Genomic DNA, 25,557 nt, shown 5'->3' on the forward strand with positions numbered 1-25,557 from the left:
TGATCAGATCGTCACTGGAGTGTCCCAAACGTCGTAGCATGGAATACGGCATTATGTTGACTGCCGCTCCCGTGTCAACCAACATCTTGCTGACAGGCTGCCCATCGATATAACCTTTTAGGTATAGAGCTTTCAAATGCCTGTAGCTCCTCTCTCGTGGCTTCTCAAAGATTACTGGCCGTGGACCGCAGTCGAATTGAGCCACCGATACTTCCTCGTCGTTTGGAGCACAAAACTCTGACGGGAGTATGAACACCATGTTTGTATCAGCCGATGCCTCTGCATCGGCTTTTGTCTGTTTAGGGCGCCACACTTTCTTTAGCGGGCGCATCTCTGTCTCCAGCGTTTGCTGAATTTTCACGGCCAGATCGGGCCGTGCCTTCCTCAACGTGTACAGGTACTGAGCCTCGGCTTCTTCCAGGTTTCGTAGCCGTTGCACCCTACGCTTCTGAGAATGGCTGAGTCCATCAGGGCACCACCTTGGCCGGTGGTACCTATCTTCTTCTTCACCTGACTCCTCGAAGTCTTCATCTTGAGACGACTCAGCTCGTTTGTCCTGAGGTGGGAGAGGCCCTAGACGCTTGAACACTGAAACTTCATTTGTTCCCTTCCTCTGCGGTCTACATTCTGGGCAGTTCTCGATTGTAGGCAATCGGCTCATTCCTGAGTCCCAACAGTGTTTAAAGAAGGGACAGTTCCAATGCCTATCCAAGTCTTCTTGCTCTCTTGACTTCCCTCTAGCGTGACGCTCGTACCCTTCATCGTCTCTATCGTATCGACGATACCTCCTGTCATCTGCATCAGACCGACGATATCTTTCGTCATCCACGTCGTAGTGCCGACGTCGGTCATACTGCTGCTCATATTTGTTAAGGAGATGCGCGAAGAGTGGTCGTTGATACCGCACGCTTCTCACTTCTTCTTCTGTCAGGTACCGTCTGTTATCATGTTGGGGCCGGTCGCGTGGATCGGCCTCCTCTTTCTCCCTGCCACGGGAGTGACTGCTTTCTGCTTTATCTTTGCCATGGCGGGTCCCAAGCCCTGCCATGTTGACACCAAAAGAGAAACCTGGCTCGCGTCTTAGGGAGTGACTGAGATCCACCAAGTTGACGCCAGGAAACGGATGTGTGTCTACTTTCATGGCAAATTGTCCGAAGATTAATCGGCCTGACTCTATCGCAATTTGTATCTGTGCGCGCAACACTTTGCAGTCGTTGGTGGCGTGGGTGAACGTGTGATGCCATTTGCAATAGGGATTTCTATTTTCGTGCCCTCGGGTCGTTAGTTGTACTCAGTTTTCCCCAGCCCCTTAGTTTTTCCTCAGTTTTCCCCTCCTCTAGTTTGAAACACGCACAAGTGCTGGAACGGCCGGTAGCCGTCAGGTCAGAGGCCTTGACCGTTAGTCTGACCGGGTGGGGCCGCACCGTGGTCTTAAGGAATCCATTTTTTGGACATTCTATGCTGACGTGTTGCACCGCGTCGTCTGTGGGGCCGCGTCGTGTGGGGCCACGTCGTGTGGGGCCGCGTTGTGTGGGGCTGGTAGAAAGGGACCGCGTGGGACAGGACGAGAAGCGTTTGGTTGCACGTGAGCAGGAGCTGGGTTTTGTCTCTCTCGGCCCAAATTGGCATTTTTAAGAGCACCTTTTCCCCTCTTTCTCTCTCTGTCTTTTTCACCAAATTAGTATCAAATCTAGAGAAGCTTCTATTTCTGTCTTTCTTCAATATGGCAGCAAATCTAGTAGCAAATCTCTGGGGTTATTTATGCCTTTTGGCCCTCGTTTTTTTGCCCAATATGGCAGCAAATCTAGAAGCTGGTATATGATAAATTCACAACAGCATAATCAGAAAACTAAGTATAATACATAAACTGCATACAGCAGCCAAAAGCAGCCAATAACGTTGTTAATGTTCACGACAAACTAAGCTGAAAAATATACAAGATGCACGCAATGTATGGACAACAAGAAGATTAGGATACCCCAGGATGAATGAATTTGTTCTTCATTCCTCCTCATATATTTCTCCGTCGCTCCAGCCGTGCATTACCCCAAGGAAATATTCATTGAACTCCTTCCGTCTGCAGTGTGAGGCCAATACATCCTCCAAACGGTATGGCCTGTGTTCATTTCTCATACCGTAGTTTCCTATTCTATCCACACGTAGTGGCCACTCATCCCAGGCCTTTGTATCATGAGAGTACTCTCTGATATAACCCAAATCCGTGTAGTAGATGCAGCCAGGTCGAAGTGTCGGGTACACTCTGGTGTCGACGGAGATACACCGGGTATAATTCACGAAGAAGGCATTACTGCCAATGTTACTGACCGGATGGAGAGAGCGGCTCTGAGTGTCCACACGGTACACCAATGGTTTGCCCGCCAATGCCACGCTGACCAACAACACAAGCAGCAGATCACCATCCGACTTCACAAGGTAGAACTTCTGATGTCCAAGTTCTGGAAATGAAATTAGTGTCTCCATCTTGACAGTGCTCGCGCGCTGCTGCAAATGTACATTGGTGCACACTATTCTTCCGGACTCAAAATTGTCCGCAGCTACTGCATACAGTTCACCATTGAACGGGGTAATACAACGCAGACAATGGTTCTTGATCGAAAATCTTCCTTCTCCCCAATCTTCATATATATCCTTAGTTGGAGTGCTCTCATCGACCCAACCAATTTCTGGCGGGTAATGTGCGGCAACGAAGATCATAGTCGGGGATTTGATTACAGCGACTGAATTCAGAAAAACAGATGGCATCTGCGCCTCAAACATAGTGTTTGATTTCTTTGTGAGTGGGTTCAGAATCCGTATCTTGTGCGGCGGGTTCTTCTGGGCAAGCACGATGACACCACGACAAAAGCCGACGAAGTAGTATCTAAAATATATTGATAAAGATAACATTCAGCACTAAGATGTTTAAGATTGAAAATAAAAAGGTAGATATGGAGGAATTTGAACCTTGTATGAACTTCCGATAGATCTATGGTGACGTAGCGTGATGTGCCGAGTTGGAGGAAGGTGAACTCAGCGACGCGTGGAAGGGCGTGGTCTAGCATGATCCATTCGTCCAGATGCACGTCGGGCTCAGGCAAACCTGAGCGCCAATTTCTACAGACTTGCCTCATAGCAGAGTAGGTGTCGGCGTACTCCTCGTTCGCCAGTAAGCATTCGCCGATCTTGTGAAGTGGTCCATCAGCCGAGAGAGAGGCCCAGTTCACGGAGGCGCCGCGCTTGGATGCGCCGCCCTCGGCGGCGACGCGCTCGGCGGCGACGGGCTCGGAGGCGACGGGCGCGGAGGCGACGGGCTCGGAGGCGACGGGCGCGGAGACGACGGGCTCGGAGGCGACGGCCGTCGGCGCATTCTTCTTCTCCATCGCCGGCAGGGTAGCGTGCGTACAGCGGTTGGGGTTTTTTCGATTTGGAGAAGTTGATGGGACGTGAGAGGGGTGGTTTCGTGCGTGAGCGAGAATGAGACGACTGTGTGCAGAGGGAGGGAGGGGCTTACGTGTCCTAAATGCGACCGGCGTCCTACGCGTCCACTATTTGCACGTCTGCACCGCGACACGCGTCAACAAAGGCACGTCTACCACTTCTGCACCGCAACACGCGTCCTCGGGTCTAACCCTGGAAATTTAGATATACTCAGGTATACCCCCGAGTCATATACTAGCATTTTTCGTGTGCTCAGTTTTCGCCTTGAGTGCTAATACTGGCTAGTGTAATATACTCAGTTTTACCCTCAAGTGGCTGGTCAACAGAGAGTCAACAAATGGGATTAACTAGTTAAATGAGTTATTTAATGTGCAAAAAAATCCGAAAAAGAGTGGCACTTACTCATGGAGTCTTTACCACAAATTGCCACTTCTCAAATCATAGATAAATCCTAGATAAATCAAGTTTCACCACAAATTGCCACTTCTCAAATCACCTAGTAGCTATGAAGGTGCATGGTTTTCCATAATAAGCCCTACCCAAAACAGCTTTCCCCAAAACATACTTTGTCTGAATGAGGCCATAATTTTCACACTCATGTAGATTTGTATTGCAAATAGTTTGAGGTAGGCCAAGATGGGTTTCATTGTACAAAACACGCATTTTCCATTTTTTAAATCTCATATTTGAATCCCTTAGTCTGTTTACTACTCACTTGCCCTTGGTTTCTTGATACTACTCAGTTTTGCCCTCTCCCTTCACAAACTCTCACAGACGCCCAACATTGCCCTGATTGGTCTAGCCCATGTCACGCGGATCGTGCCCGCCGACCGTTGATCGTATGATCTAACGGGCAGGATAACCCCTATCTCTCTCTCTGGTCGGGGCCACCACCCTCTCTCTCTCTCTCTCTCTCTCTCTCTCTGTCGTCGGTTAGCTTCACGCAAAGTTTGGTTTTCTGCATTATTTTTCACGAGCTAAATTATAAACTCTTTTTAGGCATTACTTTTCACGCAAAAAATGATAAACCATCACCGATTTGTTGTAGCCATTACTTTTCACGCAAAAAATGATACACCATCACCCATTTCGTGTACCCATTACTTTTCACGCAAAAAACGATAAACCATCACCGATTTTGTTGTAGCCATTACTTTTCACGCAAAAAATGATACACCATCACCCATTTCTTGTAGCCATTACTTTTCACGCAAAAAACGATAAACCATCACCGATTTTGTTGTAGCCATTACTTTTCACGCAAAAAATGATACACCATCACCCATTTCTTGTAGCCATTACTTTTCACGCAAAAAACGATAAACCATCACCGATTTTGTTGTAGCCATTACTTTTCACGCAAAAAAAATGATACACCATCACCCATTTCGTGTACCCATTACTTTTCACGCAAAAAAGATAAACCATCACCGATTTTGTTGTAGCCATTACTTTTCACGCAAAAAATGATACACCATCACCCATTTCTTGTAGCCATTACTTTTCACGCAAAAAACGATAAACCATCACCGATTTTGTTGTAGCCATTACTTTTCACGCAAAAAATGATACACCATCACCCATTTCTTGTAGCCATTACTTTTCACGCAAAAAATGATAAACCATCAACGATTTGTTGTAGCCATTACGGTAAATGATAAACTATCACGAATTACCATTTCTTTTAGGCATTAATTTTCACGGTAAAATGATAAACTATATCACGAACTTCCATTTCCGTCAAGATAGTCCGCATTACTTTTTTGTTGAGATATATACCCCCCACAACGGTCATCTCCTCCTTAAATTATTGTGTAAACCCCCACAACGGTCACCTCCTCCTTAATTTATTGTGTAAACCCCTACAACGGTCATCTCTCCCTTATAAACACCCACAACGGCCATCCCTTGTGTCAACAGGTTCTGCCTCTCTCTTCTTCATTCACATACACTTGATCATCCATTACCATGGCTTCCACGTCTCGGACGCGGAACGGAAGGGGAAGGGGAAGGGGAAGGGGAAGGGGCGGCCGGGGTGGTGGATCATCATCATTGCCACCACCACCGTCGTCAACACTGCCATTGATCATAGAGGAGTTCTTCATCGTCATCTATGAAAACCCTTTGGTCAAGAAGGTACGTATGCGTTCCCACATATATGATGCATGTGATTAATTATGGGCATGTTCTAAAAAACCTTTAATTTCAAACGATCGGCGCTCGATCTCTTTGCAGGCACTCCCAAAAAAGTTTGCGGACTATCTTGACGGCCAGGAGCCAGCTAAGGTGTATCTGCGAGCAGGCTGCGGTCCTCGTCTCTGGACCGTGGAGGTCCTATTTGACGGACAAGGCCGGATGTATCTCGACAAGGGCTGGGAGAATTTCGCCATCGCGCACGGTGTGGATTTCGGCTGCTACGTACACTTCAAATATGAAGGCGATGATATACTCACAGTGAAGGTGTTCGACGGAACAATGTGCAGGAAGTACTACTACTCAGACGACGAAGATACTGACGATGAAAGTGACGACGACGTGAAGCCATGCATCCATCCCCTTTAGAGATCTAGCTATTTTCTATATATTTAGAGATCTAGCTATTTTCTATATATTATGCACAATGTTTAGCATAAGAGTCACTTTAAATTAAGCTACAAAAATAGTCACCTGCCATGGGCTGAGGCGGCCCCACAGAGCGGCTCTATATTATATTCTCTAAATAAATAGACAACCCCAGCGGTCATTGGCTGCGGAGGCCCCACAGAGCGGCAATATATGATTTTCTATAAATAAATAGACGACCCCACTGGTCATTGGCCGCGGCAGCCCCACAGAGCGGCAAATATATGTCTTTTCCTGAAAAATAGACGACCCCACTGGTCATTGGCTGCGGCAGCCCCTCAGAGCGGCAATATATGACTTTTCCTGAAAAATAGATGACCCCACTGGTCATTGGCTGCGGCAGCCCAATAGAGCGGCCCCATTTGTCAGCACGAGACGGGTCAGAGAGGAACTGCCCTCTATGCAGCCCCACCTGTCAGATTAACGGTAGCGGTAAGGCCTCTGACCTGACGGCAACCCTCCCGTCCGAGCGTCTGCGAGGGGTTTCAAACTAGAGGGAGGGGAAAACTGAGGAAAAACTAACGAGCTGGGGAAAACTGAGCACAACTACGGACCTGAGGGCACGAAAATAGAAATCCCTTTGCAATATGGCCTACCGTTCATCTCTTGTGACGTGGGAATTTTGTGGCCTTCGGGTAACTTCAGCTGTTTCTCCTTCAGCAGCAAGTCAAAAATTTGCTCAGTTTTGCTTAAATCAAAGTCAAACCCGTTTGGAGGCCCTGGTTGTTTCACCCATTTGCAGGACACGGGAACTGCCGTCCGAGTCCATTCAGCCACGGCGACTTCCTGATCTTCCGCAAGGTTTTCATTCTCCTCAGCGTCGACCAGGCCTATCGTGCGCTTGAACTTGTCTTGGTACAATTCTGGGTGGCGCTGTTCATACGAAGTTAGTCTTTGGACCATGTGCGCCAACGAATTGTACTCCACTTGGAACGTCAGATCCTTGAGTGGCGCTGCGAGGCCTGCCACGGCCAGCTCGACTGCTTCTTTCTCAGATAAATGAACCGAATAACATCGATTCTTGACAGTTCTGAAACGTTGAATGTATTCAGACACCGTCTCTCCTCGCCTTTGCCGAACCTGCGTCAGATCGGCAATGCCCGCTTCAGTAGCTTCTGAATGATATTGTATGTGAAACTGCTCTTCCAGCTGTTTCCATGTCCGAACTGAATCTGGGGGTAGCGAGGTGTACCACCCAAAGGCTGGACCCGTGAGAGATTGGGCAAAGAACCTCACACGTAGGGGCTCTGATGCTGAAACCATGCCCAGCTGTGCCAAGTATCGGCTCACGTGCTCGATGGAGCTAGACCCCTCTGATCCATTGAATTTTGTGAAGTCAGGGAGCCGATACTTAGGTGGCAGCGGGATTAGGTCATACTCATTGGGGTACGGCTTGGAATAGCCGATTGTTCTCTTCTTTGGCAGGATACCGAACTGGTCTCTCAAGATTGCGCTGATCTGATCCACAGGAGGGGCTGTAGGGGTTGAGCTTTCATGACTCGTTGCAGTGGCATATTTAGTTAGCCACGCTTGTTTCTCAGCATCTGTTCCAGAACTCCCCGCTGCTCCAGCAATCCCTCCTGTCGTAACAATAGCTCCTGCTCCGGCAATTCCTCCTGCCGAAGTTTGGATCGCGCGCGTCCAGTTGTTGCAGTCCGGCACGTATGTGCACACGTATCCATGTGGGATCTCCTTGGGCGGCTCATACAAGAATTGGTAGTCGCCAGGATCACCTCCAACCTTGTAGACAACGTATGCCGGTGAACCTTGTTGCTGTGGAGCTGCCATCGCGAATGGCAGTGGTGGCCTGGTGTGGAATGGTATCTCTCCCTGATAAGTCCCTAAAGCAGGTCTTGACGAAGAATACTGATGTTTCATGATTTCTTGCACCACATGAAGCGCAACTCGCTCAAGCGTATTCACTAGGCTCTCAGAATGCCGATGTAGAGAATGAGCCACAGCATAGTTAATTTCTTGGCGCATGGCTCTGGTACGTTCCTCCGAAGGGAGAGACAGATCTAATCCCTCGAACGCGCCTTCGGTGTGAATCCTTTGAACCTGATGCCGTGCGAACGGGTCTTCTCAAAAGAGCCGATGAGATCGGCTTCAAAGATGGCCTTCAGCTCATCGTATTTCTTCTTATGCTCTGCAGGTAGATCCTCGTACTTGATCAGTTCGTCCGACATCTTGGCTGCCGATGTTGACGTGGTTGTTGTAGAAAGTGTCCCACCGGGCGTGCCAGAATGTGTTGCCTGCCAAAACTCACCGGCGAGCAGTGGTTAAGCAACACGAAGAGCCGGGAGACTCCCAAGACCGCTTAGTGGGCCCTGGCGCCTCGCGTCGTCCCGCAAAGTCCCAGCACACGTCCTGGCGGTTGCAAGGGCGTGCCACCTGACCTATACCTGATCAGGAAGGTGTTGGATTGCTTCAACTAGTCTCCTGCATGGTAGACACGTAAACATTAAATATGAGCCCGATCGGCTCTCAGGTTGCCCTGTGGATCGGCTCAAAGAGCCGATCGCCCCATGGTTCACGTTGGATTTACGATGACATGGGGATCCTGCTTGATCAAAACAAAGCTAAACCAATCTACGATAGTTTAAGGTTTTCACCGCATAATCGGAACATCCTACGCGTAGTTGGGCCTAGCAGATACGAAAGATGATGGAAACTATCCCTAAAAGAGGCCTAAAAACCAACGTTAAGTCAATTCCCGGAACATCCCTTATAGGAACAGTAAAACAACACCTCACGCACTACCGGATCATCCAACCCCAGCATAGGGCCTAATCATGCAGATATTAAACTAATCCTTGAAACAAGGAGCAACTATAACAGATTGGATCTACTAAGTAACGAATAAGCAAGGTGCTGCCCTTACACCTGAATAGGTGCAAGGACAGCTAGATATCGAGGGACGGCATTGCTAAGCAAATATGCATACGAAAAGCATCAATGCAGGCCCCAAGACATCTACGATAAATAGTGCTACTCGCCATCAGCAACGCTTCAGCACGAGTAACACAAGGTAACGAATAAACGTATACTGCCTAGATCGCAAGATGTGATCTAGGCAGCATGATGCTTACCCGGAAGAAACCCTCGAAATAAGGGGTGGCGATGCGCCTGGTTTGTGTTTGTTGTGAACATGATTGTCCTCCCTTCTCAATAACCCTAGATACATATTTATAGTCCAAGGGACTTTCTAATTCGGAAGTACACCTGACCGTGTACGAGCCAAACTCTATCTTTTAATTCTAAATACGATCTAATAATATACAGATACACGGGCAATTTAGCCCAAACTCTCGTGCGAGGCCGCTTCAGATATTCTCCACGTGCATCTTCTTCAAGCCCATCTCAATTACGGCCCATCTCCTGATTTGGCCAAAATCTGGTGATAACAGAGACCCCTGCTGCAAAATGGGACCCGCATGTCATCCTCTATGTACAATAAAAGTTTCTTTTCTTGGATTGATTTTGGCTCCCGATATTTGGTCACTTGCCTTTTTCTTTCGATCCCGTGCCACCTTTGGAAACATTGAGACGGTTGCTGCAAAATGGGACGCGCATGTCATCCTCAATGTAGAATCGAGTTTCTTTTCTTGTAGTTATTTTTGTCACCTGATATTTAGTCACTTGCCTTTTTCTTTCGATTTCGTACCACCTTTGAAACGTTGAGTCCGCTGCTGCAAAATGGAACCGCATGTCATCCTCTATGTACAATCAAGTTCTTTTTTTCTTGGATTAATTTTGGCTCCTGATATTTGGTCACTTGCCTTTTTATTTTGATCTCATGCCTCCTTTCAAATATTGAGACCACTGCTGCAAAATGGGACCCACATGTCATCCTCTATGTACAATCAAGTTTCTTTTCTTGGAGTTATTTTTGGCACCTGATATTTGGTCACTTGCCTTTTTCTTTCGATCTCATGCCGGCCTTCAAACGTTAAGACCCCTGCTGCAAAATGGGACCAACATGTCATCCTCTATGTACAATAAAAGTTTCTTTTCTTCGATTTTTTTGACCCTCTAATTTTTGGCTATTTCCTTTTTCTTTTGATCCCCTGCCGCCTTCGAAACGTTGAGACCGTTGCAGGCTCGTGGGACCCGTATGTCTTCCTCTATATACAATCAAGTTTCTTTTCTTAGATCAATTTTGGATCCTAATATTTGGTCACTTGCCCTTTTCTTTCGATCTCATGTCGCCTCTGAAACGTTAATACCACTGCTGCAAAATGAGACCCGCATATCATCCTCTATGTGCAATCAAGTTTCTTTTCTTGGAGTTATTTTTGGCACCTGACATTTGGTCACTTGCCTTTTTCTTTCGATCCCCTGCCGCCTCTGAAATGTTGATACCGTTGTTGCAAAATAGGACCCGCATGTTATCCTCTACGTACAATCAAGTTTCTTTTCTTGGATTATTTTTGGCACCTGATATTTGGTCACTTGTCTTTTTCTTTCGACTCTGTGCCACCTTTCAAACGTTGACACCGCTGCTGCAAAATGGGACCCGCATGTCATCCTCTATGTACAATAAAAGTTTCTTTTCTTTGATTAATTTTGGCTCCTGATATTTGGCCACTTGCCTTTTTCTATCAATCTCATGCCGCCTTTCAAACGTTGAGACCCCTGCTACAAAATTGGACCCGCATGTCATCCTCTATTTACAAAAAATAAAGTTTCTTTTCTTTGATTATTTTTTGCATCAGATATTTGGTCACTTTTTTTTTCTTTCGATCTCATACCGCCTTTAAAACGTTGAGGAAGCTGCTGGTTCATGGGTCCCGCATATCATCCTCTATGTACAATAAAAGTTTCCTTTCTTGGAGTTATTTTTTAAAACTCTATCGCTCTAAGATCTTCAAGTTGATAGAATAAATCATGAAACTTTTTATAATTTTAATAATTTAATTTTTTTTTTCAAAATACAGCGCTCCATGCAGGTATGGAGTGATCAAGATTTTTCACACAGGGTATGGCAGTTTCAAAAATTGCAACCCCCAATAATACAAAATGAATACTTTAAAAACAACTTGTACGTAAAATCTTCCTTTTTTTGTGAATCATAGGATCCGTGTTGCATTTTAAAAGGGTCCGAAAGTGAATGAGTAGCCCGTTTGTTGTTATTGGGCATTATCGTCCGAGTAAGTAGGGCTACATCAATTACCATGTAGACGGAAACTCAAAAGAGAAAATTTTGGCCCAAGCGATGTACTTTTTTTTCTTCTATTGGTAAGCTTAGCCTCACAAAAAATGTCTGGTACATGGGGCAGTGCTGGAAGCCTGATCGTTACTGAAGGTTGCACATTTACGCCTAATATGCTTGTCAGGAGGAGCTTAGCTATTTTTTAAAAAAAAATATTTTTAGCGCGGTATTCGAAACAAAGATCTTCATTTCTGGTATATTTTGACTTCAAACAACAGAACAACAACAAGTGTTCATCACAATATAGCCAACAAAAGCAAATACTATTGTAACTAGACATGAACTACAGTTCAAGCTTTCAAGTTTAACATAATAATACATCTGTATTATATTTGAGGAGCTAAGTACATATATAACGCTTTGCAGATTACGAATTTACAATATTCTTAAAATCAAGATAGACCAACACATCTCGCACCTTTTTTTGTGAATTCCATCCTGGTACCTTTCAGTATGGAAGTGTACCTTCTATCAGGCAAACTACTGTAAGTAGCAATGGAAGGGGAGTTTGTTGGTGCATGCATACGTTCGCGAGGAACCAAATGCTGCATTTTGACTTCATCAGACAACATAACAACATGTGTTCTTCACAATACAACCAACACAAGCATTAACTAATGTAACTAGAGACATGGAGTACAGCTCGAGCCTTCATGTTTAACATAACATTGTGTGTGGAGGAGCCATGCACATATATAGGAGTACCATCATGTTGACCACAAATGCATCATCAAAGAGAGTGGTAAATATACTTATTGATCACGTCTCTACAAAACAGTGGTAATTAGAACCGAACAACCACCACTTTAATTGAGTTGTGATCCATATTATTTCTCCAGTGGTGTGTGATTACCTTTACACTTGATGACATTCTCGTAGTTTTCGTGATCAAATACGAGCACCTTCAAGGATATGATGTCAATCCTCTTGAATACCGTGAAGCATCCTATCTTCAAGTCATGTGCTTTGACAAATTCTGACCAGCGTGCGTCCATAAAAATCTTGTCATCTTCCTCCTTCAGGCCGACCTCCCAGATGCAATCAGTGGAGATCTTCATCTTGATGGTCTCTGGCCACTCACCTTAAAACCAGGGCTCAAAAGCATTGTGGATCGGATGACCCCATCTAATCCTGTCGGCAGTAACAGTAACTTGCAGAAGCTACCAGGGCGGGTCTGCTCACTGGCGTTTGCTGGCCTGCTCATCAGGGCAGCTCCCTTTTTTCGAAGATGAGCTCTCTACAATCTTGATCTTGTTGCGTGAATAATGCAACAACAAAAATGGACCCAGTCAGATAATATTCGCTAGCTACTGACCGTAAGTGCAAAATAATAGGACCCAAATAAAGGCATCTAACAAAGTAAGTGGAGAATGGTATACTTATGAAGCCCACAATCTGAACATTATGCTTCTTAATCTAGTTTGGCCAATTCGTAGGACCGGTATATCAGGTTCAACTCATAAAACTGAGAAAAAACTTAGCAACAGGGATAGAACTATAGATAGCATGTCAAGGTCTAGCATTAAAGTATTGCAGTTCATCATTGGAAAGTATAGATCGATCTAGCAAAACAACAGACAAGTGCCTGGCTAAAGTCATCACTGAAATTTTCTTGTAGTGCGCCACCTTGGACTCATAGGCGGGCTGTGAATCGGGTACTTGCGAAGGGATCTGAGAGTCCCCAACGCAGACAAGCACCTGGCTAAAGTCATCACAGAAGGAGTCCTACACACATCATAGTACATATAACGTGAATCTACTTGCAAGCAAAGACATGTGAATAACACAAACCATACCAACAATAATCCTAAAATCAGAGAAGCAGTTCATTGCAACGGTGAATAGCACAAACCCTTGCAAGATCATGGCACGTGAGCACATTAATTTGGGACAAAGTAGCAATCGGAAATGATGAACCCTAGCAAGATCATGATACCTCACCACAATCCGAACTAACCTCTGCTACAAGACCAAACCGTAGACAAGATCTGACTACTCCTAACCTAGATCTAGGCATTACCGCGGTACTGGGATAAGGGATGCCTTACAGTAATCACCGGAGGTGAAGATGCGCTGGACCAGGAAGTAGATGAAGCAGCCCAGAAGTACTCGCCGCCGCCGCTGCAACCGTCGCCGATCGGATATGCGTGCGCCGAAGATGCAAAAGGGCATCTTCGGCGCACGCGCGGAGACGAGAATGGAGATGGCGGGAGTTGCGCCGCTCCTCGGCGAAAAGCGAATAGGGGGCGGGAAGGATTCTGTCACCTCCCGCCGCGCCCCATGGCCTATTTCTACCTCTACTCCACTCTTCCCCCAATTTTCGAGCTCCTCCTCCCGTCACGTGCCCATAGAAATCTGAATCGACATGTTAACGATCTTTCTTTCTTTTTCTTTCCACCTGTACATAATCGATTCAGACCTGCGCGGTAAACAGTACTTTGTGACTCTTGGCCGACGCATACCAATGGATTCAGAGAACCTCTGCGCGCGAGTCTGCGTTCAGCGTCGGTCCGCAACCAATCTTACCCCTGCCCGGCTGCCGGAGACGACAAGGACACCGACGGCGACTGAGGCGTCGCCGTCCCCCCACGGTGGCCCCGGAGCGTTGAAAAAGCGCGCCGACCATGTCCCCCCCATAATTTTCTTCCTCGAAATGACAAGCTCTCCCTCGCCGGCGGGCCCGCGCCGCGTCACCCTGACGCGCACGACGAGTAAGACGGCTGCCGCCCTCCTATCTCCGGCCGCCCGCCCGCGAGCCAGTTCGCTCCGTCCCCATTAACGCCGACCCGCCATCGCTAGCTCGATCGCGCGTTCTAACCCCGCCGGTCGTTTACGCCGCCACGCAAGACACGATGGGTCGATCTCACTCTCACCGGCCGTCACCGCGCGTCCGGCCGGCGCCCGATCGTGCCATCACGGCGGCCCGGTGGCGGCGCTAGACGCCCATGCCTCGCGCCGATCGCGTACCGCGCGCGTACGTACTGTCACGTACGTCGATCACGTACGTACTATATATAGCTAAGCATGTATAGTGGCGCGCGTGTCCGGTCTGAACTCTGGAGCCTGGATCAGTGAGTAGTAGTGGTTAGTTGTTGCAGCAACTTGTACTCCGCAAGATTCCATCCACGTATAGTGGCGCGCGCGAACTCTCCAGTGAGTCTCGTCCTCTCCACACCGCGCGCACCAATGATAGATCCGCGTCTGTGTCCTCGGTAAAAGCGACGGCCCAGCTCACAGACCGCGCTGCGCCGCGCCGCGCCGTGCGCGTCTCCGTCGCCGCCTGGCCGGAGCCAGATATGGAATGCGACGCTGACGGGAGCTGGAGAGGCGGTGGTGCCTTCGCGCAGAAGGAGAGCAGAGCATCCCGTACCTCTGCCGCGTCACCGGCGGGCTCCACCGCCGCGCCGGCTTCTACAAATAGGGCTACCACTAGGCCACGACCAACGCGCACCCACCCCACCCGCTCCGCTCACATCGCTCATCTGATTGCCGCCACCGCTACGTCTCGCTCACTCCTTGCCATCCTCGGCTACTTGCCTACCTCCTAGCTACGGCCGGCCAGCTCGATCCGTTTCCTCTTTTCGAGAGCCAGCTGAGTCCTGACTGACTAGCTCCTGAGAGAGAGAGAGAGAGAGAGAGAGAGAGAGAGAGAGAGTTGCTCACCCCGCGCGCCCACGGGTCGTTTTAAGCCGCGACGGACCGGAACCGGACACGGCATGCGCTCTGCTCCCACCGCAGCAAACCATGGCTCCATTTTCTTCACCCTCGCTCCTCCCCTCCTCCGGTGCCAACAAGCGCCCCGCCCTCGCCGCCGACGCCTCGGACCCCGCTGAAGATCAACTTCCGCTCCCGCAGGTCAGTACGTGGCTACTCCCCTACGCACTGTCTCCTACCATGTTGTCACCTGTGCCTGCGACGATCGAACAAAGCTAGTCATGTAGCACGTACTGACACGCGCGCGCGCGCCTGCGTGCGGTGGTGATCGCTGACCAGGACGACGGCGTCGCGGCGGGCAACAACAACAAGAGGGAGCAGCTGGAGTGCCCGCGCTGCAGGTCCCGCAACACCAAGTTCTGCTACTACAACAACTACAGCACCAACCAGCCGCGCCACTTCTGCCGCGTCTGCCGCCGCTACTGGACGCACGGCGGCACGCTGCGCAACGTCCCCGTCGGAGGCGCCTGCCGCCGCGCCGGCAACGGCAACGGCAGCAACAAGCGCCGCAGGTCCGACGAGCCTGCGCCCTCGCCCTCGCCATCGCCCTCTTCGCCGCCGGCGTACCGGGCGGCGGACGCGCCCCCGGGCTTCCCGTTCCTCACCGACGGCGCGTTCCTGCCGCACTTCGACTTCGGGCTCGGCAGCGCCGCTGCAGCTCCAGCGGGTTCTCCGTGGATGCCGGCTTCCTCGTCGGCCCCGGGCCTCGACGACGGGCTCACGGCGCCGTGGGGCGGTGCTGCTGACGGGACGCTCCCGGGCAGCGGCGTGTGGGACGACTTCACCACCGGCCTCGACCTCACCTGGCCGCCTCCCCCGCCACCGCCGCCAGCAGCCGGCAACTGATCGATGCCATCGTCATGTCAGCCGCTGCGTTTCAGGCTCCTGTTTTAGCATCGCAGCCTCCATCGGTACTCGGTAGTAGTTGTGTTCGTCTCAGCCTTGCACGAGAGCTGCTCCACCTTATGATAGACCCCACTCTCCGTTTGATCTTCTGATGCTTACACAAATGATTTGGTGATTGTTATTTGAATCCAATGAACCATGATCTATCCGTTGCTGCAGCAAGGATGTAACTTGCTCTCTGTAATGACTCCATATATTTGCAATAAAAAGTTCAGTTTCTTCCAGTTCACAAGGTCACAGTTGTAGCAGCTCTGATCAATGTTGAACTATCATCATTGGCAGTAAAGAACAGAAAAAAACAAGGAAACCTGGTGTAATTTCAGCAAGTATCTTTGTATAAGAAAAGAACCATGATATGAACAAATGAATGTGTCGGCTGTTAACCATACAATTACACAGAGCCATGCTTGTATCAAAAATAAAAAAGAATAGTGTGGTCTTTGGAGTGGGCTCTTCATGCACTAAACCACACAGCAAAACGGAGAAAACTTTCAGCTAGTTAAAATCCTAGGTGAACTGGTGAAGAAGTGAAGATATCTGTACAGCAAAGAGCCCAGCATCAGCTCCACACTCTCACGCCAGCTTTTACACTTGAACTGGGAAACCAAAATTCTGGAACACTCTGATCTCTCCTCCCCTTCCTGCTGTGACGATCACCAGACCCCAAGCGGACCGGCGCTGGACATCCATAGCCCCGATGCAGAGATCAGACGAGCTGTGACCAGGGCTGCTCTTGGCTGATGGTAACTGCTCGTCAGGCAAGGGCAGGGACACTGCTTCAACTGCATGATTGCTGGTGCTTGCACCAGCTTCGCAAACTGGGGTCTCCGTGGATCTGTTAGCAGTTCCATTCGCTTCGTGCTCATCGTTTCGTACAGGAGCTTCGGGGACCGAGTTCACTGCACCATCCGAATCACTGTGTCGGCTGCTACGGCAGCCAAACGATCCACGGGCTTCAGCACCGGGCCATGTAATCGCCACAGTTACGTCTTGGCAGTGGAAATGTTCATATGAGTTGGTCACGTCAACTGCACTCCTGCTTCTGCTTGGGTGGGAACTGTTGTCATGTCTCCAGACATACACATGAGAGTCCTCGCTGGCGCAGACTACATACTTCCCATTTGGAGCTACAGAGGCTGAGATTTGGCTACTTGTATTGCGGAACCCTGGTGGAAAGGTTAAGCAAAATGTAAATGCAACAGCCCAGATTAACGCTAGTATATTGCTGATTACATAGGCAAGGAACATATTTTCTCCCTCAAAAGGCAAACAGGATCGGCACAAATCAAATTCCATATAATACATAGTTCATGTGCTCTAGATTTGTGCAAAACAGAAATGTAGTCTGATCATTGAACATTATGTTCATAATTTACAATGAGAGGAGAATGAAAAGTTACCTTTAAATTTGTGAACAAGTTCATCACCATTAACAACACGGATTCTTGAATCCGCAGAAGTAATAAGAACTTCCAAAGAGCTTCCTGGAGCAAACTGTTGCGTGAAATACAGATAGTCAGGTATAAGTGGTATTGGAGGCATCAATAACGTAGTCCAAATCTCAACACAACTAAGCATGTGTGTTTTTTAAGTCTTAACAAAGTATTCAGTTCCCTACAAACAGATACACCGCACAATTACGTACCTGGAAGCCAGTTATCTTCTTCTGACCAGACTTCTTTTTCCTGATTCTTAAGTCTATCTGACTTTTGTACTGGAGCTTCTTCTCTGTAATCACCATCACCAAGGAAACAGAACATTATAGGTTACTGCATATTACATTTTTCTTTTTGTATCAAACTACTATTACTCCGTACTTGATTGCGACTAGCATAAACAAATGTATTTAACTATGACTAAAGTGGCATACCTGTTGTATCAAATAAATGGCAGCTTCCCTTGTGAGACCCTACCATTGCAACCTTCAAACGTAACAGAGAAATGCAACATCAGCATCTAATTTTCATGATCACAACACCGTGTTCACTAAAAACAGGAAACTAACTAAACCTGTCCATCCGGAGAATAACATGCAGCGGTAACCATCTCATGAAGATCGTTCCAATCTTCAATCTTCCGATCCTGGACATTCCAAATGCGAACTTTCTCATCCAGTGACCCACTTATGAAGAAATTATCATCTACCGGATTGAACTGGATGCATGTGACTGCAACAAATTGAGTGCACAGAAGGGGGTCAATTGTCTGGTTGCACAAACATGCATTTCTAATGGCCAAAAAGATGTCACGCATAAAACGATCCTGCAACTAGACTAACCATAGTCCGTGTGTGAGAATGTCTTCAAACAGGTACTGGCAGTGATGTCCCATAGCCTAACAGTTTTGTCCATCGAGGATGAAAGCAAGTACTGCATCAGAGCCAAACAACTGGTTAGTGCCTTTACATAATTTTTGAAGTATTAAGCTGAGCCCCACAAAGGGCAGAGTTCATTATTTTAGTTTGGCAAAAAATGTATTGACCATGTTTTCCTTTTTAAATATAAATTAATTGTGGGCATTCAAGAAATTGTTTTAGTAAAATGCTTTTAGTTGTAGAATCCTATACCACCATGGGTTATATTCATAGATGACTTGATCATGTCAGGTGTATATGGAATGGTGAACACATTTTGATGCAGGTCATACTGAGTTACTGATCAGGCTGCACGATTGAAAGCTAACACAGAACAAAGGCCATGATAAATATGCATGTGGTGCGCATATCAAATCTAAGTCGCGTTATAACTACAGTGGTGGTATTTGCACGAGAAAATTAGAAAACAAACAGCATGCAAAATACAGCGCAGAAGTACTGTATGAATGCTAAAGAGAGCTCACAGTGGACAAAGAAGGTTGATATACAGATCATGGATTTGAACATGTCATGGACCCAGCAGATCAGGTGTTACTGGTAATATTTTGCAAATAAGTAGGGTGCCAATAAATTATGCTGATAATATCAGATGCAAAGAACAACTATTTCGCATGTGAAGGAGAAGTTTATAGTAAGAGCAGCAATGCTATTGTCTGATGACTTCAGATATAGTGAACACGTTATTTGGAATTTGTAAACCATATATACTATAATGGTAAGCATTTTTCCTGAGGACAGACCTTTACGTACGGAATGTGAGCATACCGTTTTCAACCATATGTTCCTGAGGACAGACCTTTACGTACGGAATGTGAGCATACCGTTTTCAACCATATGCAACTATCAGTGCTCCTAACCAGATTACTAATCATGAAAATGATACCTGATCTAGAAGTCCTAACCAAAGTTAATCACGCAAAAAACACCTATTTCAACTATCTTCAAACGTGCAGTCTGAAATACGAGGATAAACTAACTGAGCTCAAAAAGATGGGCTTTGCGGTTCTTGGTGACAATGACTCTCCGGTTATGCATATAATTCTCTACAATCCAGCAAAGATTCCTGCATTTTCTAGGGAGTACCTTAAAACAGAAGGGTTAGTGATGCAGTTCCTGGGAAGTGCTATTTCTGTTCAGAATGCTGTTTTAGTAATTAGCGATCTATGTACACTCTCTTCTTATACCCCAGTTTGATTCACAGCTGAAACCCCATCCAACTGATGTAACGCTAAAATTTCAGGTCGCTGCTGTCACAGTCGTATTCCCTGCCACACCACATGTACCAGTTTTGCTACTGGTACAAAAGAAGTGAATCTTTCAGGAGTGCAAAAATTGAAGTGCACAACAGTCAATCGGCAGGATGTAGTGTACTGTGACATACTGAAGCCTACTGCTCAATTAGTTGTAGCCAAGTGACAAAATTTGGAAGCATCATGTTCTTTCATTGATGAATGATGATCATGGCCTTGACAGCCGCACTAGACACCATCTAAACTAAAAATTACCATTCAGTTGAGTTCTGAAGAAGATAACTGCGCTGTTACTGATACTAATTTTCATAATGTCAAACAAAACTTCCAGTTTTCAGCAGGATGTAGTGTATTGTCCATACTGAAGCCTACTGCTCAACTAGTGTAGCCAAGTGAAAAAGGTTGAAAATGCCATGTTTTTCCATAACGCACATGGTTTTATTTTGTCAAATTGATGATCATGGTCTTCTCAGCAGGATTAGACAGCATCAAAACTAAGAATCACCGTTCGTTTGTGTTCTGAAGAAGATGGCAGCGCAACTGTGGACTCTAATGCTTCAGAATATCAAACAAAGTGCCTAAAGGTAAGATTAAGCAATCAGTTATTCAAATTACTAACACAGAATGTGTACCTGAGATTTAGACCAAGATAGATCAAGAACATCAGCAGCGTGCCCCAGGAGCGAGCAGACCGGCTTCTCTCTGAACCCAAACACGCACTCAGGCACAACCAGATGATCCGAGCCGACGGACTTGCGGCTGCTCTGCACCCTGGGCCGCCTCTTCTTCTCCCCATAACCCTTGTCCGCCGAGCTGAGCGAGAGCATCCCGACGTCCGGCGAGCCACTTCCAGCCACAGCGACAAACGGGCTGGACCCGCCGCCGCCACTCTCCCTTGACACCGCAGCGTCCCCGACGAGCAGGTCCCCCTTCCTGTCCCCTTCGGACACCTCCCAGACGTGGATCACCCGGTCCTCGCCGGCGCTCGCGAGGTACCGGCCGTCGAGGCTGAAGTTGATGCACCAGACGGAGCCGGAGTGCGCGGGCAGCTGCTGCGTCATGAACATGCCCGTCAGCTCCTTGCACGCCTTGCCGTACTGCCGCACCCTGACCCTCCCCGCGCCGCCGCCGCGGGGCCCGGTCCCGGAGGAGCCGCCGTCGAGGCTGACGTCGGTGGCGGAGCTGAGCCGCCGCGCTTCCTTGTCCTTGTCCTTGGCGTCGGTGCCGCCGCGGCGGGCACCGCCGTACGCGACGGTGCCGGCCAGGTGCCGGATGCCGCGCAGCCAGCCCCTGCGCGGCTTGGAGGCCGGGGCGGAGGAGGAGGAGTGGGAGGCGGAGGAGGAGGAGGGGGCGGTGGTGGCGCGCCGCATGAGCTCGTGCACGATCGGGGAGCGGCCGAGGCACTGCTCGAACTCCTCGAGGGAGAGTTGGCGGCCGGTGCCGACCTCCCGGACGACCTCCTCGTGCAGCGCCTCCCCGAGCTCGAACTCCGTGCCGTCGTCCAGGTTCCGGATCCGGCACTGCTGCTCCCCGGCATTGCTCGTGGTCCGCGCCAGCGGCGGCTTCCCGTGCGCCACGGATCTGGGCTCGTCCTCCTGCTCCGCGGGCGCGGGCGGGGAAGCGGGGTGGTCGTCGTTGGCGGGCGGCGGCGGGGAAGGGGAGCGGGGCGGGGAGAGAGGGATGGAGGAGGAGGGGCGGGGGGAGTGGGGCTGCAGGGAGCCGGAGGGGGAGAGGCCGAGGCGGTTGAGCAGGAGCTTGCGGCGCTCGTGGACGGAGGTGGGCTCGGAGATCCAGACGTCGTACGCGGCGGCCGAGGAGGACGGCGGTTGGGTGGGGTGGTGCGGTTGCGGGCGGCCTCGGCGGGTGCGGCGGTGGAGCGGGTCGGCGTCGTCGTCGGAGGCGGAGGCGGAGGTGGAGGAGCAGGAGGAGGAGAGGATCCGGTCCAGCGACTCGTGGAACTCGTCCTCCGTGTCCGCCGCCGGATCCAGCGCCGCCGCCACCGGCATTGTCGCTCGCCGCGCGCGCGGGGAGAGCTGGGGCCGGAGAAGAGGCGCCGAAAGGTCCGCGCTTTTAAACCGGCGTGGCGTTGGTTACTGGGTTCTTGCGGCGTTGGTGTCAGGGCTGCGTGCTGGGCTCGTCGTCGGCCAGCTGGAGGTGGAGGTGGAGGTGGGGAAGTGGGAAGGAGGAGGAGGAGGAGGAGGAGCACTGCGCCATTTGTTGGAGCTGTGTTTTGTATTGGTATTGCTTGGGGAGGAGAGGAGAGCGGCGCTGGCTGCCGGTGCTGCTGCTGGGGTGGCTGCGACCGGACTGAACTGGACCCTGGATGGAGGTCGGGCGGACCCGTGCAGGCAAGTCAGCAACCATTCCACCACCAACAAATCAGCAACAAACCACCAACCAACCGCTTTCGATTTAGGGGAGAAGCGTCATCCGTCCCTGCTATCAGGGAACCGGGACGGCGTCACTATGACCGGTGGGGGCCTGGGCAAAACAAATCCAAATCATCAGCTGCACAACGATGATGAAACGTTGGAAAACGCTGCCAGTAATTTATCTTTGCCGTGACTAATTCTCGATCCAATGAGAATTAAGTTAGTTCTCAGTCAAGTGATATCAGCAACGCGAGCCGAAAACCCGCCGCACCAAAACATGAAGCCCAACCATAGCCGTCGACAACACCTAGACCGCGAGAAAGGTTCTCCCACCAAGAAGCATCCTTGTCTCTAGATCCAAGCACCGAGACTGGATCATAAGTTTGCACCGAGCAGAGAGGGTTCGGCTATTTGGATACAATGCCTTCAGCCAGCGAGAGTTTGCCAGGTGCAAACAATGAAGGCAAGCATAGGAGTTTCGCGCGCTCACGCCATGAAAAGAGCACAATAAAAATACCGAGGTCCTCTAGTGTTGCCACCAAAGTTGCCGGTTGATGTGATGCCATGATCGCCATGGGCGAGGAAGATGATGGTATCGGTCAAGCACTTGCTCAGATGTGTGGCATACTGATGGCATCATTGAAAATTGAAGGGCGAAACATGAATCTGATCCACCGGGGTAGAGGGGATGGAAGAAGTCTACAACACCCTAGTGTTTACGACATTTGTCCATTTGCATCTCAAAATGAGGGGCAATTTTATAAGACTAAAACACATAGAGATCGAGATTTCTCTTACCTTGACGAGTTAGGGTTTACTCGTCAAATGAGTGCACTAAGTTTCAACATGACCGGTGGGGGCCTCGGGAAGCAAATCCAAATCATCACCTGCACAATAATGATGAAATGTTGAAAATGCTGCTAGTAAGTTCTCTTTGGCGTGCCTAATTCTCCGTCGTACCTTAGTTCTCAGTCAAGTGATGTCATCAAGAGCTAGCAGGAAACTCAAAGATGCACACACACACGGCTAAAATACTACTGCACAGCTAACACATGCAGTGCAAAGGAGGAAAGAACCCACGACAGCCAATGGGAGCCGAAAACTGGCCCAACAAAACATGAAGACCAACCGTAGCCGTCGACAACGCCTAGACCGCGAGAAAGGTTCGCTGACGACAACCCGCCCAGGATCATCATTGTCTCTAGATCCAAGCACCGATGCCAGGTCATGAGTTTTCACCGAGTAGAGATGGTTCAACTATCTACACACAATGCCTTTAGCGAGAGTTTGCCAGGTACAAAAAAGGAAGGTCAAGCGTAGGATTTTCACCGCCACGCCATGCAAAGAGCACAAAAAAAATACCGAGGTCCTCTAGTGTTGCCACCAAAGTTGCCAGTTAATGTGATGCCACGATCGCCATGGACTAGGAAGATGATGATGTCAGTCACCTGATACCAAAACCTCGTACCAGATGAAACCAAATTGTTGAGAATTCATTGAGCCACCAGATTGGCATCGTACAAACTAAATTGTCCAGCATTCATTGAGCATTCCGCGAAGTTCCAGTCAACCTGTGAAAACTGACAGACATAACTTTGGCTTGTAATAATAAGTACTAGACATTTAGATCCGGAATGTTTCTTCTGTAATACTATGAAGGTTATAATATTTGTGAAATGGTATTTTCATAAGTGTTAGGTCAACGACTTACATACTACAACATGAAGTGATATGCTGTGACACCGCAAAGTCTCGTGATCGAAGACATGCGGCCAAGCCACGCACCACCTTCGATGGCCTCAACCGCCAAGGCATCATCGTGGGCTCCATCTTCCACACCAACACCTGAACGAGCATGACGCTTAAAATTAGAATGACATATTATCCCCTCTCCAAGACCACATGCTCCTGCTGCATAGCCCAGAACCGACACTTGCTCGTCACGGTGATGACCCGGGCATTGGTAGAGTGATAACGGAACTTCATTCTTTGTCTGATCCACAAGACATTGTCAAGTCACCCCCCCCCCCCCCCCCCCATTGCCTAGATCCGACAAACACCGAAGCCCCGCCACCGTCCACCCAAAAGAGAGGGGATGAGCCCACCTCCACCATATGTGGGTGACTTTGCCCCTCAGTGAAGGTGAGAAGAATAGAGAGGGAGGTGACAGGAGCGTCAGTGGTGGCTACGGTTTCACCCAGGTCACCCCCGACCCTGTTAGCCGTATATGATTCAAATTTTCCGAAGTCAATGCTTTGGTAATGACTTAAAACAGGCAGAATTTTTTTTTGGTAAAGAAAACAGGCAGAAATATATCTCCGAAATCTGGAAAAAAAAAAAACAGGGATGTTGCTGTGTAGCACCGCCAGTGACTGGAGTCCTGGCAGCATTACCTGGAACAGTTGCAGTCTTGATCACGCGGAGAGAGCCTAACTGAAAACACAGGATTGGGTTTAAGTGCGGATTAGGCAGCACGCATCTGTCGCCCTGTTCGCGGCGTGTCTGGCGCCGTGCCGGCACGACGAGGATCGATCGATAAGACGTGGGTGGAATTACGTGGAGGGGAGTTCACGCGTCATACAAAAAGCAAGCACGCAGCACAGCCGAGCAAAAGCCTGCTCATGAGGCCTCGCTGGACTTTGCTTGTCGCCGCAGGCTACTATACAATTCACTTGACACTTTCTCCACCTGCACGTCCTAGCTTAATTAGCTTAATGTAATGATCTGCCCGAGTTCTTCGTATGAAATCACCACTTTTAATTAGCTTGACGTAACGTGTTCTCCGGGTTGAATCGAGGGGAAATTCGAATTCCAAAATCAAAATCACAAATCCTAACCCTAAGAGTTAAGGAGCTTACCCCTAGCAACGACGGGCTCGAGGATCCGCCATCGTTCTGGGAAGGCATGACGATGATAGCGGATGAGGCGTATGGAAGGCCGGCGGCGCTGGCTCAGCGGCAACGGCGGCAGCAATGGGCGAGCTATTTTGACAGTGGGCGGGACAATGGCGGGAGGGGAGGGATGAGCACAATGAGTCAATCGTCCACACGCGGGGATGGTTATGTTCTCATGTGTTGACAGTGGGCTCCACTTTAGCGGTGAAAGGCGTGTGACAGCCGTGTCGGAACACCATCTCTCGATGCCATGTCAGCCTAGCGGGTGGGTCCCATCATCAGACTCAGTGCCACTCCGTGTTAAAATTGGTTTTAGTGCACATTGTAGAATGTTTGCAGTAAAGTGGTCAAATTTTGTCGGGCCACGGTAAAGTGGCAGATTTCGAAATTTGAGTACAAAAGTCGTGGTTTTATGTGAAGAACTCTGATCTCCCATGTTGCCATTATCCATCCAGGCTGCTATTAGCCGTCGCCATATACGGTTTCCACCTTTCCAATTTACATTTGGGAATCTATATACTCTTCCAGTCCATCGAAGGGTGTCGTGGATTTATCTAAATTTAGATGTATCTATATTTGTGCTCCCGGAAGAAATATGCACCCGGGAGCCAAACTGAATTTCTGGTCTAGATACATCTAAATTTAAATAAATTTGCGATACCTTTTTATAGACAAGGTAGTAGCTCAAAATGCACGATGTCTAAAGATAAATGGTACGGGTTCCTTCCTTCCAAGTTTCTGAATCGGTGACCACACTCCATTACAGGCACGTTGA

General features: G+C 48.8%; 2 protein-coding genes across 2 annotated transcripts; one reads left to right on the forward strand and one right to left on the reverse strand.

Moving 5' to 3' along the window:
* The first annotated feature begins 14,694 nt into the window (after nucleotides 1-14,694).
* On the forward strand, nucleotides 14,695-16,124 carry LOC127337125 (uncharacterized). The gene is made up of 2 exons (XM_051364007.2): nucleotides 14,695-15,127; nucleotides 15,266-16,124. Exons 1-2 carry the CDS (start codon nucleotides 15,017-15,019, stop codon nucleotides 15,830-15,832), a joined length of 678 nt encoding a protein of 225 aa, XP_051219967.1. The 5' UTR covers nucleotides 14,695-15,016; the 3' UTR covers nucleotides 15,833-16,124.
* Nucleotides 16,125-16,388: 264 nt separating this feature from the next.
* LOC127337124 (uncharacterized) lies at nucleotides 16,389-21,880 on the reverse strand. The gene is made up of 7 exons (XM_051364006.2): nucleotides 20,149-21,880; nucleotides 18,171-18,261; nucleotides 17,903-18,060; nucleotides 17,763-17,814; nucleotides 17,538-17,620; nucleotides 17,293-17,386; nucleotides 16,389-17,058 (listed from the first exon to the last, which is right to left on the reverse strand). Exons 1-7 carry the CDS (start codon nucleotides 21,520-21,522, stop codon nucleotides 16,478-16,480), a joined length of 2,433 nt encoding a protein of 810 aa, XP_051219966.1. The 5' UTR covers nucleotides 21,523-21,880; the 3' UTR covers nucleotides 16,389-16,477.
* Nucleotides 21,881-25,557: the final 3,677 nt, after the last annotated feature.

The sequence above is a fragment of the Lolium perenne genome, chromosome 2 (genome assembly GCF_019359855.2).
Source record: "Lolium perenne isolate Kyuss_39 chromosome 2, Kyuss_2.0, whole genome shotgun sequence".
In the NCBI taxonomy this organism is placed as follows: Eukaryota; Viridiplantae; Streptophyta; class Magnoliopsida; order Poales; family Poaceae; genus Lolium; species Lolium perenne.

Bases quoted from the DNA above. Each gene is read 5' to 3' on its own strand.
- LOC127337124 (XM_051364006.2), bottom strand. From the start codon at position 21,522: ATGCCGGTGGCGGCGGCGCTGGATCCGGCGGCGGACACGGAGGACGAG. The intron at 17,815-17,902 runs GTTTAGTTAGTT...TTACGTTTGAAG, and splicing joins GTTATTCTCCGGATGGACAG to GTTGCAATGGTAGGGTCTCA. The intron at 17,059-17,292 runs GTAACTTTTCAT...CCTTTCCACCAG, and splicing joins ACTTGTTCACAAATTTAAAG to GGTTCCGCAATACAAGTAGC.
- LOC127337125 (XM_051364007.2), top strand. From the start codon at position 15,017: ATGGCTCCATTTTCTTCACCCTCGCTCCTCCCCTCCTCCGGTGCCAAC. The intron at 15,128-15,265 runs GTCAGTACGTGG...ATCGCTGACCAG, and splicing joins ATCAACTTCCGCTCCCGCAG to GACGACGGCGTCGCGGCGGG.